The 13,222-nt window shown below is 39.2% G+C and overlaps 1 protein-coding gene across 2 annotated transcripts; it reads left to right on the forward strand.

Annotated features, from left to right (window-relative positions):
- Positions 1–906: 906 nt before the first annotated feature.
- LOC117413456 (dynactin subunit 4) lies at positions 907–9,311 on the forward strand. 2 transcript variants are annotated; one of them, XM_034022668.3, is made up of 14 exons: positions 907–1,098; positions 1,751–1,821; positions 2,424–2,602; positions 2,996–3,039; positions 3,239–3,346; positions 3,817–3,837; positions 4,466–4,539; positions 4,627–4,739; positions 5,006–5,115; positions 5,408–5,481; positions 5,897–5,951; positions 6,147–6,254; positions 6,612–6,709; positions 7,098–9,311. In XM_034022668.3, the coding sequence occupies exons 1-14, from the start codon at positions 964–966 to the stop codon at positions 7,309–7,311; spliced, it is 1,404 nt and encodes a 467-aa protein (XP_033878559.2). In that variant the 5' UTR covers positions 907–963; the 3' UTR covers positions 7,312–9,311. The 2 variants fall into 2 exon arrangements, with proteins under 2 accessions (XP_033878559.2, XP_033878560.2); XM_034022669.3 differs by lacking the exon at positions 3,817–3,837.
- The last annotated feature ends 3,911 nt before the right edge of the window (positions 9,312–13,222 follow it).

The raw sequence follows: 13,222 nt of genomic DNA on the forward strand, positions 1-13,222 counted from the left end.
GTGTGAACTATGCATCAGCTGTAGAGTCACTTACAACTACGTCTCACCCGAAAGACGGAGCACAAGGAGGTTAAGTGACTTGCTCTGGGTCACGCAATGTGGGGACCTCCTGGTTACAAGACCTTTTCTTTAACCACTGGACCACACAGTCTCCTGGCTACGATCACAGAAGGTTTCGTAACGATCACATCATTATCCTGGCTTGCTCCAACAAGGATCGTTTTTTAAAATTAGTTCAGGTTTAAACGCTCGATATTGATGATTTAAGAAATACTAAAATAAACTGAATGTGTGTTTCTTCTATTATTATTATTATTATTATTATTATTATTATTATTATTATTATTATTATTATTATTATATATTTATTTATTTATTTATTTCTTAGCAGACGCCCTTATCCAGGGCGACTTACAGTCGTAAACAAAAATACATTTCAAGAATCACAGTACAAGTATTAATACAATTAAGAGCAAGATAAAATACAATTACTTTGGTTCTAGCAAGTACAAGTATATAAACTGCATCTACACACACACACACACACACACACACACACACACACACACACACACACACACACACACACACACACACATATAAATATATGCAGTGTTTGTGTTAAATATGTGTGTCAAATGCAAGAGGTGCACAAATGGAGGTTTATAAACCATTTCGTTATATTTGCATTATTTAAATTAAACCTCACTACATCTAAACAACCAAATATTGTAGTACAACAACGTACTGTAGCCCCCCTGCCAATACAAAACACACAAATTGCCAGATTTGTTTTTATTGTATTTTACAGAATTTTAATTTGTAGAGAAACTACAAATCCCAGAAAACTACAAATCCCTCGCGGCTGCGTTATATGGGTCACATGATGAAGCCACCACACTACGTGTCTGGTCTCAGGTCACATGTTAGGGTTTTGGGCGGAGGGAGAGGACAGTTCTAGAGATGGCGTCTCTGTTGCAGGCTGACCGAGTGCTATATCTCGTAAGCGGGGAGAAAAAGATCCGCTCTCCGTTGTCGCAGCTTTACTATTGCCGTTACTGCAGCGAGCTCCGCTCCCTGGAATGTGTCTCTCACGAGGTAACAAAATAATACCTAACAAATAAATACAAACACTTAACATCGTTACTGGACAGTACCAGGCCGTTTGTGATAGATTAGACGGATCTAACCTAATTCTGTCGGTCCGCCTTTAATTTCATGTGATTGGCTACTGTACAAGGTTGTCAAATTTATGATACAGTTTGTTACTGGTTTCTTGTTGTGTCTGTCAGAGTTGGAGACTTGCAATTGGCTACAGATTAAGTCTGTCGGCCGTGTAGCGTTCTGATTGGTTTACAGGCAAGTGGTGGTGGGTTGGACCAACACACGAGAACCCTTGATAATTACAGCTTGGAAAATTAATTTTTAAAACCAAAAAACAAAAACACCCTGTACGTTAAATTATACTGCAGTGCAAAGTTTACGACGTTGTATCAAAAATGTTTACATCTTGAAAATGAAATGACATAGGTTTTGTTTAAGAAAAATACTCCACACCCTGTGTGCCCGGGTGCCTGCATCATCGTCTCATTTGTTTTTACGTGAAAATAAAAATGGCTCTTGGATAAATGTATTACACCATCTTTGGAATTTGTTAGTTTTGACCACATTACCTTAAAATATCGTAATATACTTACACGTAGTGTTGAACATGGCTTGAAATGTATATATTTTTAAAATTTTATTTTAGGTCGATTCCCATTACTGTCCAAGCTGCTTAGAAAATATGCCATCAGCTGAGGCCAAGCTGAAAAAGAACAGGTCAGACAATGTACATCACAGTAATTGAGACTGCAAACATAAAGGTCCTATTGCATGCATCTCTAGGGCCAGTGTTTTCTGAATGTGTAAATGCTGACTCACGACACCTCTAAAAGTATTAAGTATGGTGTCATGCTGAATTTTCTATTGAGATGTGTTTTGATGTTTTTATACTGTTTTGATGTCTAAAAAGTGCATCTCGCTTATAATACCAAAAGTTAACAGCAATGAATAATAGTGGAAGTAAACACACAGACAAAATTAAATAAAAAGCTGACGCAAGCACATATCTCAAAGTAAGGCAGGGCTGCCAAACATAATGCAGCATGCAAATAGCGTTTGGTGCTTAAATGCAAAATGGTTAAATAATACTTTAGCGTGTGGATTTTCTATGCCTACAAGACTGACAATGAATTTATACTTAGAGAGAATAGACAAGTGGGTTGTCTGTCTCAGGCTATTAAGTGTAGTATCTTATCCAGTTCCTTTAAATGTGCTATTCCCACACACTATTGTGTGTACTAGCAACAGCATTATCTGTACTGTTGGATATCTCTTCTTGGTGTAGTACCTTGTTGCTGTAGTCTGTGTGTTTGTCCCAGGTGTGCTAACTGCTTCGACTGCCCATGCTGCATGCACACCTTGTCCACACGTGCCACCAACATCCCTTCACCCCTCCCTGATGACCCTGCCAAGACCACCATGAAGAAAGCCTACTACCTGGCCTGTGGCTTCTGCCGCTGGACCTCGCGTGATGTTGGGATGGCAGACAAATCCGTGGGTACGTGTTTTACAGTCAGCCAGAGCTTTTTACACTGTCGCTGATCTGGTACTGTGGGCATTGTCGGCAGGAAACCTTCTGTGATCACCTGAACACCCGATTTAACATGAGACTACCGTACACTTTGGAGAAGTGTGTAGTTCCAGTAGTTACACCTTTGAATGAGCAAGTCTTATCGTAGTCTCTTTGATTAGAGGTTATATAGTTTATGTACTGTGATGGGATCAGCTGTTCTCCGGTTGTGTTATGCTTTTTGGGGAAACACAAAGCTTCAAGGAGATATTACTCAACAGTGAGACCTGTTTAGGGCACAATGTCCCATGCATCTGTGATCTGGTTTTTAAAAGGGGACAACTAAACTAAAGCAGCTTTTCGAATGTCTTTGTGTTTCAGCCAGTGGAGGTTGGCAGGAGCCTGAGAACCCTCACACCCAACGGGTGAGTAAAACCAAACATTTAGGTGGGAGTTTATCACTGTGCCTTTTCTGCATATTACTTTGTGCACGTAGAAAGGGGTACGTTGATGTCATTATAAATCACTAGAAATGAGCTTCCATCAAGAAACCTGAAGAGCCACCAACGAGAAGGGAAGTGTTAAAGATGTTGGTTATTGTGAGTTTCTGATTTGCCCCTCCAGATTAACAAGCTGATAGAGTATTACCAGCAGCTTGCTCAGAGAGAGAAGGTGGAGCGGGACCGCAAGAAGCTTGCGCGGCGTCGCACCTACATGCCACTGGCGTTTTCGGTGAGCCTCTTTCTCTGTCTTCACCACGCAAGGGTGGACGATAAGTGTACAATGTCTTTAGAATTCTGAAGAACTCGTCAGCAAATTTGTAAAAACAAACCTGCTCGAACATGCTGTGGTACATCCACAATGTTTGTTAGGGCTGCAACAGTTCAAACTGCGCTTTTGTTGCCAGCTGCAGCACTGCCTGTTTTTACTCACTCTTAGCACTGCACTTGCCTAGGGGAATGTTGAGAATTTTCAAGTCTTGCTTTCCCTGGAAGATATGTTGTTTTTTTTTTAATTGTATTTATTGCGTCCCCAATTCCTGTAACATATAGAAAATATCCCTTGCTGTTACTGCTGCAGTGCACTTCACCCGCTTAAGTTTACTTAGTTACGTTTCACCTTGTTGATTTTCTCTCTCTCTCTCTCTCCCTCCCTCCCTTCTCTTTGCTAATGCACGCTGCTATTTTGGTTTTAATCCCCAGCAACACACAATTCATGTGGTGGTGAGTTACTTTTCACAAATTTAATTCCCAAGCAATGTTTGGCTTGGCTAAAGGTGTGTTCTTCCTCTAACTTTTTCTCCCTTGTGTGTGGGATCACTTACTGAACTGTGATGCATAATTTACTTTAAAAACATAATCTTGCCCTTTTGTAAACAGTAAACATGTTGTAGGTTTTATGAACTACTTCCAGCATCTAGCAGCTGACAATACAAACTGTTTTTGCAATGCAAAGATACTGTTTTTGAAAGCAAAATGGTTTTCACAGCATTTTTTGTCAAGGTTTCATGGAAGATTCTGTTTATTTACTAAGGTGACATTTGGGATTTACATTTGTCTTTGGTATTTGCTTGCTAGTTGATTGTTGATTTATTATTGTTATTTTTTTAAATATGCATATATTTTTTGTGTCTACTTTGGCCCCTGTAGTAATGATCTGCGCACATGTGGTTGCTAGCTTGTTGTAAATGCAGCCAGTAAAACCTTAACATATTTAAAAACTGAGTTGGATTTGATCCTCCAATCGAAAATAGCCGCACTTTATAAAGCAAGAATTTCAAGTATTTGAAACACATTTGTATAAACTCGTAATAAAAAAAATATAATTTACTGAACTCTATTTTATTTAAAGGAAAAATATGGTCTGGGAACAAGACTTCAGCGTCAGAGGTCTGGAGCACCTATAAGCGGTCTTGCAGGACTTTCGTAAGTACAATTTTGCAGCTATTTGTCAGAGAAATGGTGAGGAATGCTCTTTTAATTTCTAATGATTTTCTTCTTCCTACCTGATAGACTGAAAGAGGGCGAGGATCAGAAGGAGATAAAGATTGAACCAGTACAGGCACTTGAGGAGGTGGAGCCCTTACCTGAGGACTACTACACACGACCCATTAACCTGCCAGAAGGTAATTTATTCTAGAAGGTGGTCAGATCATTTGCAGTTTTTTGGGATTCTCAGCATGCAATACCTCTGTGTGATTGAATCTTATTGTATTGCATGAGGTAGATATGCAACAGTGTATCACACAATGTTCCTTTCTCTTTGTACCACCTCCCAATGAATCTTGATTTTAAGATTAAGAGACTTCAGTCTCATGTGATGGCTGGGCTGCAAACACTGAATACAAGCTACGAGCTGAAATGCTTCAGTAAATACTCTTTTGTTCACCAGTCACCACGCTCCGGCAGCGCCTTCTGCAGCCAGATTTCCAGCCAATTGGTGCCTCCCAGCTGTACCCGAGACACAAGCACCTACTGATCAAGCGTTCCCTGCGCTGCAGGGTAAGGACTGGCTGAGTTCACAGTGTGCTGATGTCTGTTCAAGCCTCTTTCAACCTGGCCTTTTAAAAACAGTTAGGCCTAGTGTTGCAGTTAGTTAAAAGAAAACGTACAGTACATTCATCATGAATAGTAACCTCACAACAAAACGATATACCCCATACTAAATAGGACTGTGAACTATAAAGCTGACAATTCATGTTATTTATTCTACATATACAGTATATAATAACAGTAACCCAGTGACCAAAAATAATGCAAGGTCAGGTGTTCATTTTATTAATTTTTATTCCAGAAATGCGAGCACAACTTGAGCAAACCGGAATTTAATCCAACTTCCATTAAATTCAAAATTCAGCTGGTGGCTTTGTAAGTACCTCTTCCTGAAGTGCAGCACATGGAACAAGGTGTGCTTTTGTTTTCCTCAAATCCAGATCTGATCATGCTTTCCCAGTCCTTTCAGCCTGATTGGAGGGTCTGCTGTCCACCTCATTTAGCACCACTGCCTTTTCATTCACAGAAACTAGACCTGTGAGCAGACACTTTTCAAGGGAGGACCTTCAAACCTTTCCGTCCAAATGCAGTGTTCAGCAAATACCATTTTAAGTTATTTTTAAATATGTCATCACTTTGTTCATTGTAATACAAAGTTAGGAAGGAAATGTTTGAAACTAAACCATTTCATCCATACTCTCCCAGAAATAAACTGTAGGCATCTCATTGTAAAACAGTCAGGATGCAATAAATCAGTTAGTATTTTTTTTTTTTTTTTTTTTTTAACAAGGAATTATATCCCTGAGGTGAGAATCATGTCTATTCCAAATCTGCGATACTTGAAGGTAAAGTTTCCTTTATTTTTTTTTTTCTTGCTTGTTTTTTTATTTTTACTATTTAAGTGGATAGTAGATTTTTTTTTTTTTGCATTGTTTTACAAATTAAAGATAAAGGTAAATATTCAGACAAATGCAATTCTGAGTGGTAGCTAAAGAGGTTTACTGCAGGTCACTTACTTTATTTCCCTGTTTGCGCTACAGGAGAGCCAGGTTCTCCTGACTTTGACCAACCCTGTCGAGAACATCACGCATGTGACCTTGCGCCCATGTGAGGAGGGAGACCAGGATGATCTGAACAGCACTGCTACGGTACGAGAGCAAAAGTGTTTACCAAGCCTTTATCCACAAAGTCTGCAGACTATTTAAACACTGATATATTAAATGCATTGGCACATGTTTTGTACATGGCATGAGCAGATCTCTGGGGTCATATTTTACTGCTTGATCGTAAAAAAATGCATGAAACACATTGCTCGTTTTGATGACCAAACTCCTCTCCTGTGAAGCTCTGTCACAATACAAAGCTTTGCTTTTGTGATGGGCTCTTTACTCCTGTTAAATTTAGATCAGTCTCTATTCGTTATTCAAATGACATGCCCTGAACTAAATCCACTGATATGTGCCCCTTTACCCTGTTTCATTGCCCACTTCTGCCCTGTCCTGCAGGTTGCAGTGTCTCCTAAAGAGCTGCTCTTGGCTGGCAAGGATGCTGCAGCAGAATATGATGAGCTGGCAGAACCACAAGACTTCCAAGATGACCCAGAGTAAGGGCTTCTGCTAGAAATTGCATTTTGTGACTATCCTTGTTTTCCTCTTGGTTACCTAGTAATACAAACTGAGACACTTTAAAAGATTTTGACTAAGAGAGATCCAGTGGCCTTTTGGCTATTTTATATAAAGTTGTAGAAGCTGTGTTTGCATTCTGTTTAGTTAGTAGTAGCAGCCTTGAATATGAAACCACAAGTTATAGTGATTTTAAATACCAGAGGAAGGCACAGGTAAAAAGCAACCACAGTACAATGAAACTCATAATACAGGGCTACTTTTAACTTCAGAACAGTATTTAAAGCCCTACAGTGAGGTGTTTACCTAGGGACTGTATCTTGTATGAAATAGACGCTTTTATTCACCTTCAGTTCTTTCTCTTCCCAGTGTCGTTGCCTTTAGGAAGTCCAACAAAATCGGGATTTTCATCAAGGTGACCCCGCAGTGCGAGGAGGGAGAGGTGACACTGTCCTTTAAAATGCGACATGACTTCAGGAACCTGGCGGTGCCCATCCGTCCCATTGAAGAGGGGGAGCAGGGAAACGAGCCCATCTGGCTGACCCACCATGTGGAGCTGAGCCTGGGGCCACTGGCACCTTGAACTGGGACATCGAGAGGCAGACTGGAGGTCGTTCACAATGGGCTGGGAGCAGGGGTCTAGCCAGGACCTCAGAGAAGCTTTTTCCCTTCATAACCCTTAAAATAAACTGCAGTAACAAAAAGACTGCACTGTCTCTTAATGTAAGCTAGCCTCTATTCAAAGCAGTGAAAAGCTATCCAAAACAACTGTAGGAAAACCTGTTGGTGGTTGTATTTGCAAGTTGATCTGTAGATTGTCTGACATTTTATATTGTTGGACATTTAGCTTGGTGATATTGAAGTAATTGGACACAGTCAATAGGATTACAGTTGCAGAGTCATTTCTGATACTTCACAGTTTAGCCCTGATTTTTATTCTACACTTTGCAGAGCTAATTTTAGTGTCTGTGTTGGGCATGAAAGTTCTGATGTCTGTGTGTAACTCTAGTGCAGTGCATTGTTAGTAAGGCTACCAAACTGAATGCACTTTATTACAGGACAAAACCTGGTTTTATTTATATAAACAGTTTGTGTGTTGCACTGAAGTCCTGTACAGGCAACATGTACAAATAATGACCTCTACTTAATGAAGCTACTTAAAACTTAGTAATACACGGAAAGGGTAACACATAATTATCTAATTCTGGGGAGGTGTGGTCTTTTTAAAGTGGTTTATTTGTAAAGGCGATTTTTATGGTTTGCATATAAAACAGGTTTAACTGTAAGCAATACAGTATGTATAGCTTTAATAAGTACCCATAGTCTTCAATTCTTGTTTAAAAACAGCAAGCAAAATTTAAATAGAACCGTTGTGAAAAGGATCATATGGAATGTGGTGGTTAGGTTAAAAAGCAATTTATATTTTTATTTATTGCCAAAGTCTGCCCAGGAACCAGAATACATGTTTTCTGTGGCTAGATATAAATACTTTACTTGCATTGTGGTTGCTGGTAACCTAAGTGTCTTCGCTCTGGGTATTTTAGTGGCCGAGGCTATCTTAGGGAGCCATAGTGGATGCATGGAGTAAACAGCAAGGGGCAATATGTTTTCTTTTAACCCTTCATTTTCTCAGACATACTATTGTCCGATAGTATATTGATATCTTTTAGTAAACTGTAAAAGACAGCATTTGAGATGTAGCGGTCGGTAGTAATGCTGGTTTTTGGACGCTCTGCCCTTCTTGTTTCAGCAGTTTTGTAATCGGGTTGGGGGCAAAAGAAACAAATCGCCTCCTTTTCAGGTTTTTGGTAAAGTACTGTGTTGGCCCTTGAAAAAATGAACGAAGATTTTGCAAATATCTTAATATCTTTACCCCCCCACCGCGCCCTTTTAAATAACATTCAGATACTTCCAAACGAATTTCTAAAGCTCTGAAGGCAACACTAAGAGCAGTGGCAGATCGCTAGAACTTCAGGACTCCTCGGGCACAGCATGAGATTGTCAAGGTCACTGCTGTTACAGTACTTCACTGCCCTTGACTGACGGCTCTACCCGTTCTGCTAATGTACTGGTGGAGCACCCTTAACACTTCTGTGTCTGTTTTAAGGGGACCGCTTTGTTACAGCTTAAGGTTTTAGGATCTTCACATCTACAGCATGCTTATCCACAATTATTTATTCAGTATAGTGTTAAAGACCTTGTCTGCATGTGTACACAACCGTTATATTACATTTAAAACATTGCTTTTATCATGTTTCCTGGAATTCCTTTTTCTAGTGTTTTTTTTTTTTTCGTTGTCCTAGTCTTCATTCCAGACAACAGGAAACCTGTAAATATAAATACAAGGAAAATTGTGATAGCACAGGTTTGAAGTCTTTTTTTTTTTTTCCCATCCATACACTCTGTTCCTGTATGTCATGGTAACCTGTATACAACACCAGCTTTCTGCTTTGTGTTGAAATGGCATCTAATAGTTTGATGTAAAATCCTTTTATTAATTCATAACTGTAGTTAACATTTTATTTGTCACGCTGATCTTCTGCTATGAAATAAACTGAGCATCAATAAATATGAAAATGTGGACACTTTTCTTGGTTTGATTTATTTGAAAGGGAACAGCAGTTATTATATATACTTTGTATCTGTATTATACTGTGTATATAGAAGTAAGACTGTAGTACAAACTGACAACCATGAGATGGCACTGTAAAGCTGTACAGCTGTTCTGAAATTTTAAACTTCAGAATATAAACAGTATCAATAGTGGAGTTCACATTTTCATCCATCAGGTGGCGGTATAATCGTCCTCTTAGGGAATGTGGTTGTTTCTGCAGATATCACTGATGTTTGAGAACACTGTACAATGCAGTCTTAGACCAGGGTGAGCTCCTGGGGTCCGCACACCAGTGTGCTTTTCCTGTGTTGCACTGCTCTTCACATCTGCCACCTTTGCAATGCTCATGATGCTCAGTATCTAACAGGGTAACAGTACCTGAATTATTACATTTTCAACTTCCTGTGATCACTTTTTTAGGAGATTACATTAGAAAAAAAATGTAACTGCTGTGAACAATGGAATACAGAAATAAAAAAAACAGATCTTAGTTAAAAGTGTACTTCCTTATCTGGGTATATTCAACCAAAAAAAAAAAAAAAAAACAACATGACACATTTTATTTAGCTTTCATTTATTCTTCCGCTTAAAAGCTATCAGAAAATCTCAGTCCCCCTGAGGCATGGGTTAGCTCCGAATTATCTCATGTTTATATCTAGTAAGGCAGACAGTTAGTTATCTTTGTCTGAAACGCTCCAGTCGAGAGGCGTGTAGTTTTGCGGCTGTACGTAAACGTTAAAAACAGTTGTGATCTTCATAACCCTGGGGGCTGCATGTTGTGGTGTGTTATCTTACCTACTGTATGTACTGTGACATTCCTACCGCCCGACCAACACTTCCTTCTTGTTTTAGTGTGAACAGCAGATTGACATCCGTTTTCGTCAGCCCCATTTTCATGATGCTACAACATGCGCATCCTTTTCTTATGTCATTTTGCACATGCTGTGGGTCGTTGTAAAACTCTTATGATTCAGACAGCTCTAATTTGGTATTGGCTGGGGATGTGTATGGTCCTAACATAATTGTTTTTAATCTGGTTTGAAACTTGAACGATGCATTCCATCTGTTAGAAGCATTCTCTGTCTTTTGTGGGATAAAAGATTAATCTGGCATTGATTTCTAGCATCCATTTATATGTCGGTTTTACTCTTTTTTTTTATCCTTTTTTTTACTTCCAGTTTTGTTCTAGCATCTGATTTAAATTCAACTTTTAATTCATTACAGTTTTTAAAGGCTTGTTGTGTAAGTTTAATTACATGTTAACAGCAAATGTTTTCCATATTGATGTGCGTTTATTTATTTTTATTCCAAAATGTGGACTGCCTAATAAACACAAATCTGACCTAGATTCCCGGGAAAGAGGATTGGAATCCTGAGAGATGTGGGCCCATTTAACAAGAGGTGGCGAGAGCGTTGAAACATCTGAGCTTCACTCAATCTGCATGCTTGGGCAATACACAATGGGTGAACTGATTATAAAAGGACTGATATTATAACGATTCCCCAGAAAGTTAGAAAAGACAGGAGATGAAATATTGCAAGTGATATACAGCACACTAGCACTCCAGTTAGTGGAAAGGGCCATCCTTTTCATGCGCAATTGATAATGTTCTGGACATTTTTTTAACAAGGGTGTGGCTACGGTTTACCAGGGGTACATAAAAGGAAGATGAAAAATACACTGAAATATAAGACCTGACAGAGATTTACATGGAAAAACAGACCTAAATATTAAACGTAACAGAAATCAGGCTTTTCCAAATCACCGCCTGTATTTTTATGGCCTTCATTTAGCGTGTAACCCAGAACGTTCTATAAACCACTTGAAACTGTTCATATTTCAGACGGTCAACGTGTCAGAATGTGGGTGGCAAGGTGCTAGAAATATTCGTATAGTATGCATTGGTGTTCCTATCCAGCTTGAAGGAAGGCATAATGAGGTCAATATTGAGTCAGTTCAGTTGCATTCAGAAAACAGCAGTACACTTTCAAACAGCGACAAAATGAAGGAAACTATTTTTCAATCAAATAGGAAGAAAGTTTCATATTTAACATTTGGCCGAACTAAAAATATACTTTTAAAATATGAGGTGCTTTTTTAAAAAAAGCTTGTAGTGTACAGTTTAGATGTACTGTGTGGTCCAATTAAATAACACCATGACTGGATACAGAAATAAAAGCTGCTGTTGGCAGAGAACAGGGAATGAAAGGGAAGTGTCCAGTCCTGTCCAGCATTAAGAATGGTCACAATCGACGAATGCTGATTTATTACATGTTATCTAAGACAGGCAGTAGACTCAGGGTGACCTGGTGTTTTGCTGCTATGCACTCAAGTGGAATGCCAAAATATGGTACCATTCAACCATTGGCTCCTACAACTTGTGCTTCTGTTGTCCATTAGTACAGAACCCATGCATTGCCTTTGAAAGTCATTTGGTACTGCATGTGGTCTCATCCTGGCTGGATACTGTCCAAGCTGACAAACGGCCAGTCAATGACTTTACTGTCTCTTACTTGAGTTACTGACGCTTTTCTGAATAAAGAATTTAGCATGAAATAAAAAGCTCTGTGTGTGTCCACTGCTGTTCTCTCTTTGCTATGTAGGGTAAAGCTGGGGTTTGAAGTTAGAAAGCCACTTTAGGATGTGTTTATTAATTTATTTAAGTCTTAACAGCTGGCTGTGTTCCAGCAGGCTTTACAATAATACATTTCAGTATGCTTTTTTGTACCGAACCCTGTGGAAAAGATCCAGACCCAACTTCTATGATGTAATACATTTTGAATGAAAAGGCAAAACTGGACTATGAATCATCTTTTCTTTTTTTTTTGCTCAACAGACCATCATGATGTCTAATTAAGAGGGTTATTTATGAAGGCTGGGTCGATGGATGGATCCCAGCCCCCCGCCAGCTGTAGAGACAAGGCTGGTTCTGTGAAACTAGACCGCTAGATAAATTCACTGAGCCTCCACAGAGCGGGCCTAAGAATGTTTACTTAGGCTGCCTGGGTGAAAACGGACACTCCAAAAACAACTGCATTTCATTTTACAGTTCAGAACTGCATTCTGTTTCCTTTTTATTTAACACTCAGAAAGCTGACATCTGTTTTCCGAAGCTCATGCTTAAGACGTTCTCCATGCGTTTATGTTATAAATTCCTAAACACAATTTAGTATAGCATTCAGACTCCTGAGAACAAAGCATTAGATGTCCATACCTGTTAATAGATGCCAGACGATATCGCTTTGGTAATAAAGTTATTGCATGGAAACTTACCATCACAAAAAAAAAAGCTTTGGAAGCTTAGCGATGTATTTGGACCTGCAAATGCAATCTGAAAAAGAAAAGAAAACTCCTGGGAATGATACTGCGTACCACTATGCTCATATGGCAGAATCAACGATTCTATCAAGCTGCTTTTCCAGTCATGCTCCAGTAACATACACAATGTACAACTGTTTTCTAAGTTAACGTGGAATATTATTTCAATGCTTGTCTGCTGAAGTTACACATTCTTCTCAGTCTCATTCAGAACCATCCCTCTTGTTCTCCTTGGCTTGAGGATGTGTGCTACAGTAAATCAGAGTGTATCATCCTCCCTCTGCTCTGGGCTGGTGGAGCAATGGGGATCAGGTGGGCATTAGCGCAGTCTGTCTTTATGTAATGACTGGTAATTTTTGATTAACAATTCTTTGTCAATGAAGTGGCAGGGATTGCATTGAGATGCAGAGTTTCTGCTGAGGTCCCACTTGTCGGAACTTCTGCCATCCTCATTAATGGAATAACCACAGCACTCTCTGATTGCTCATGGTCCATCCCTTGTTTATACAACTGCTTTCAATCTTACCATGCATGTCTTTAGTTTGTACTGCAATTCAGATT

The sequence above is a fragment of the Acipenser ruthenus genome, chromosome 23 (assembly GCF_902713425.1).
Source record: "Acipenser ruthenus chromosome 23, fAciRut3.2 maternal haplotype, whole genome shotgun sequence".
NCBI lineage: Eukaryota > Metazoa > Chordata > Actinopteri > Acipenseriformes > Acipenseridae > Acipenser > Acipenser ruthenus.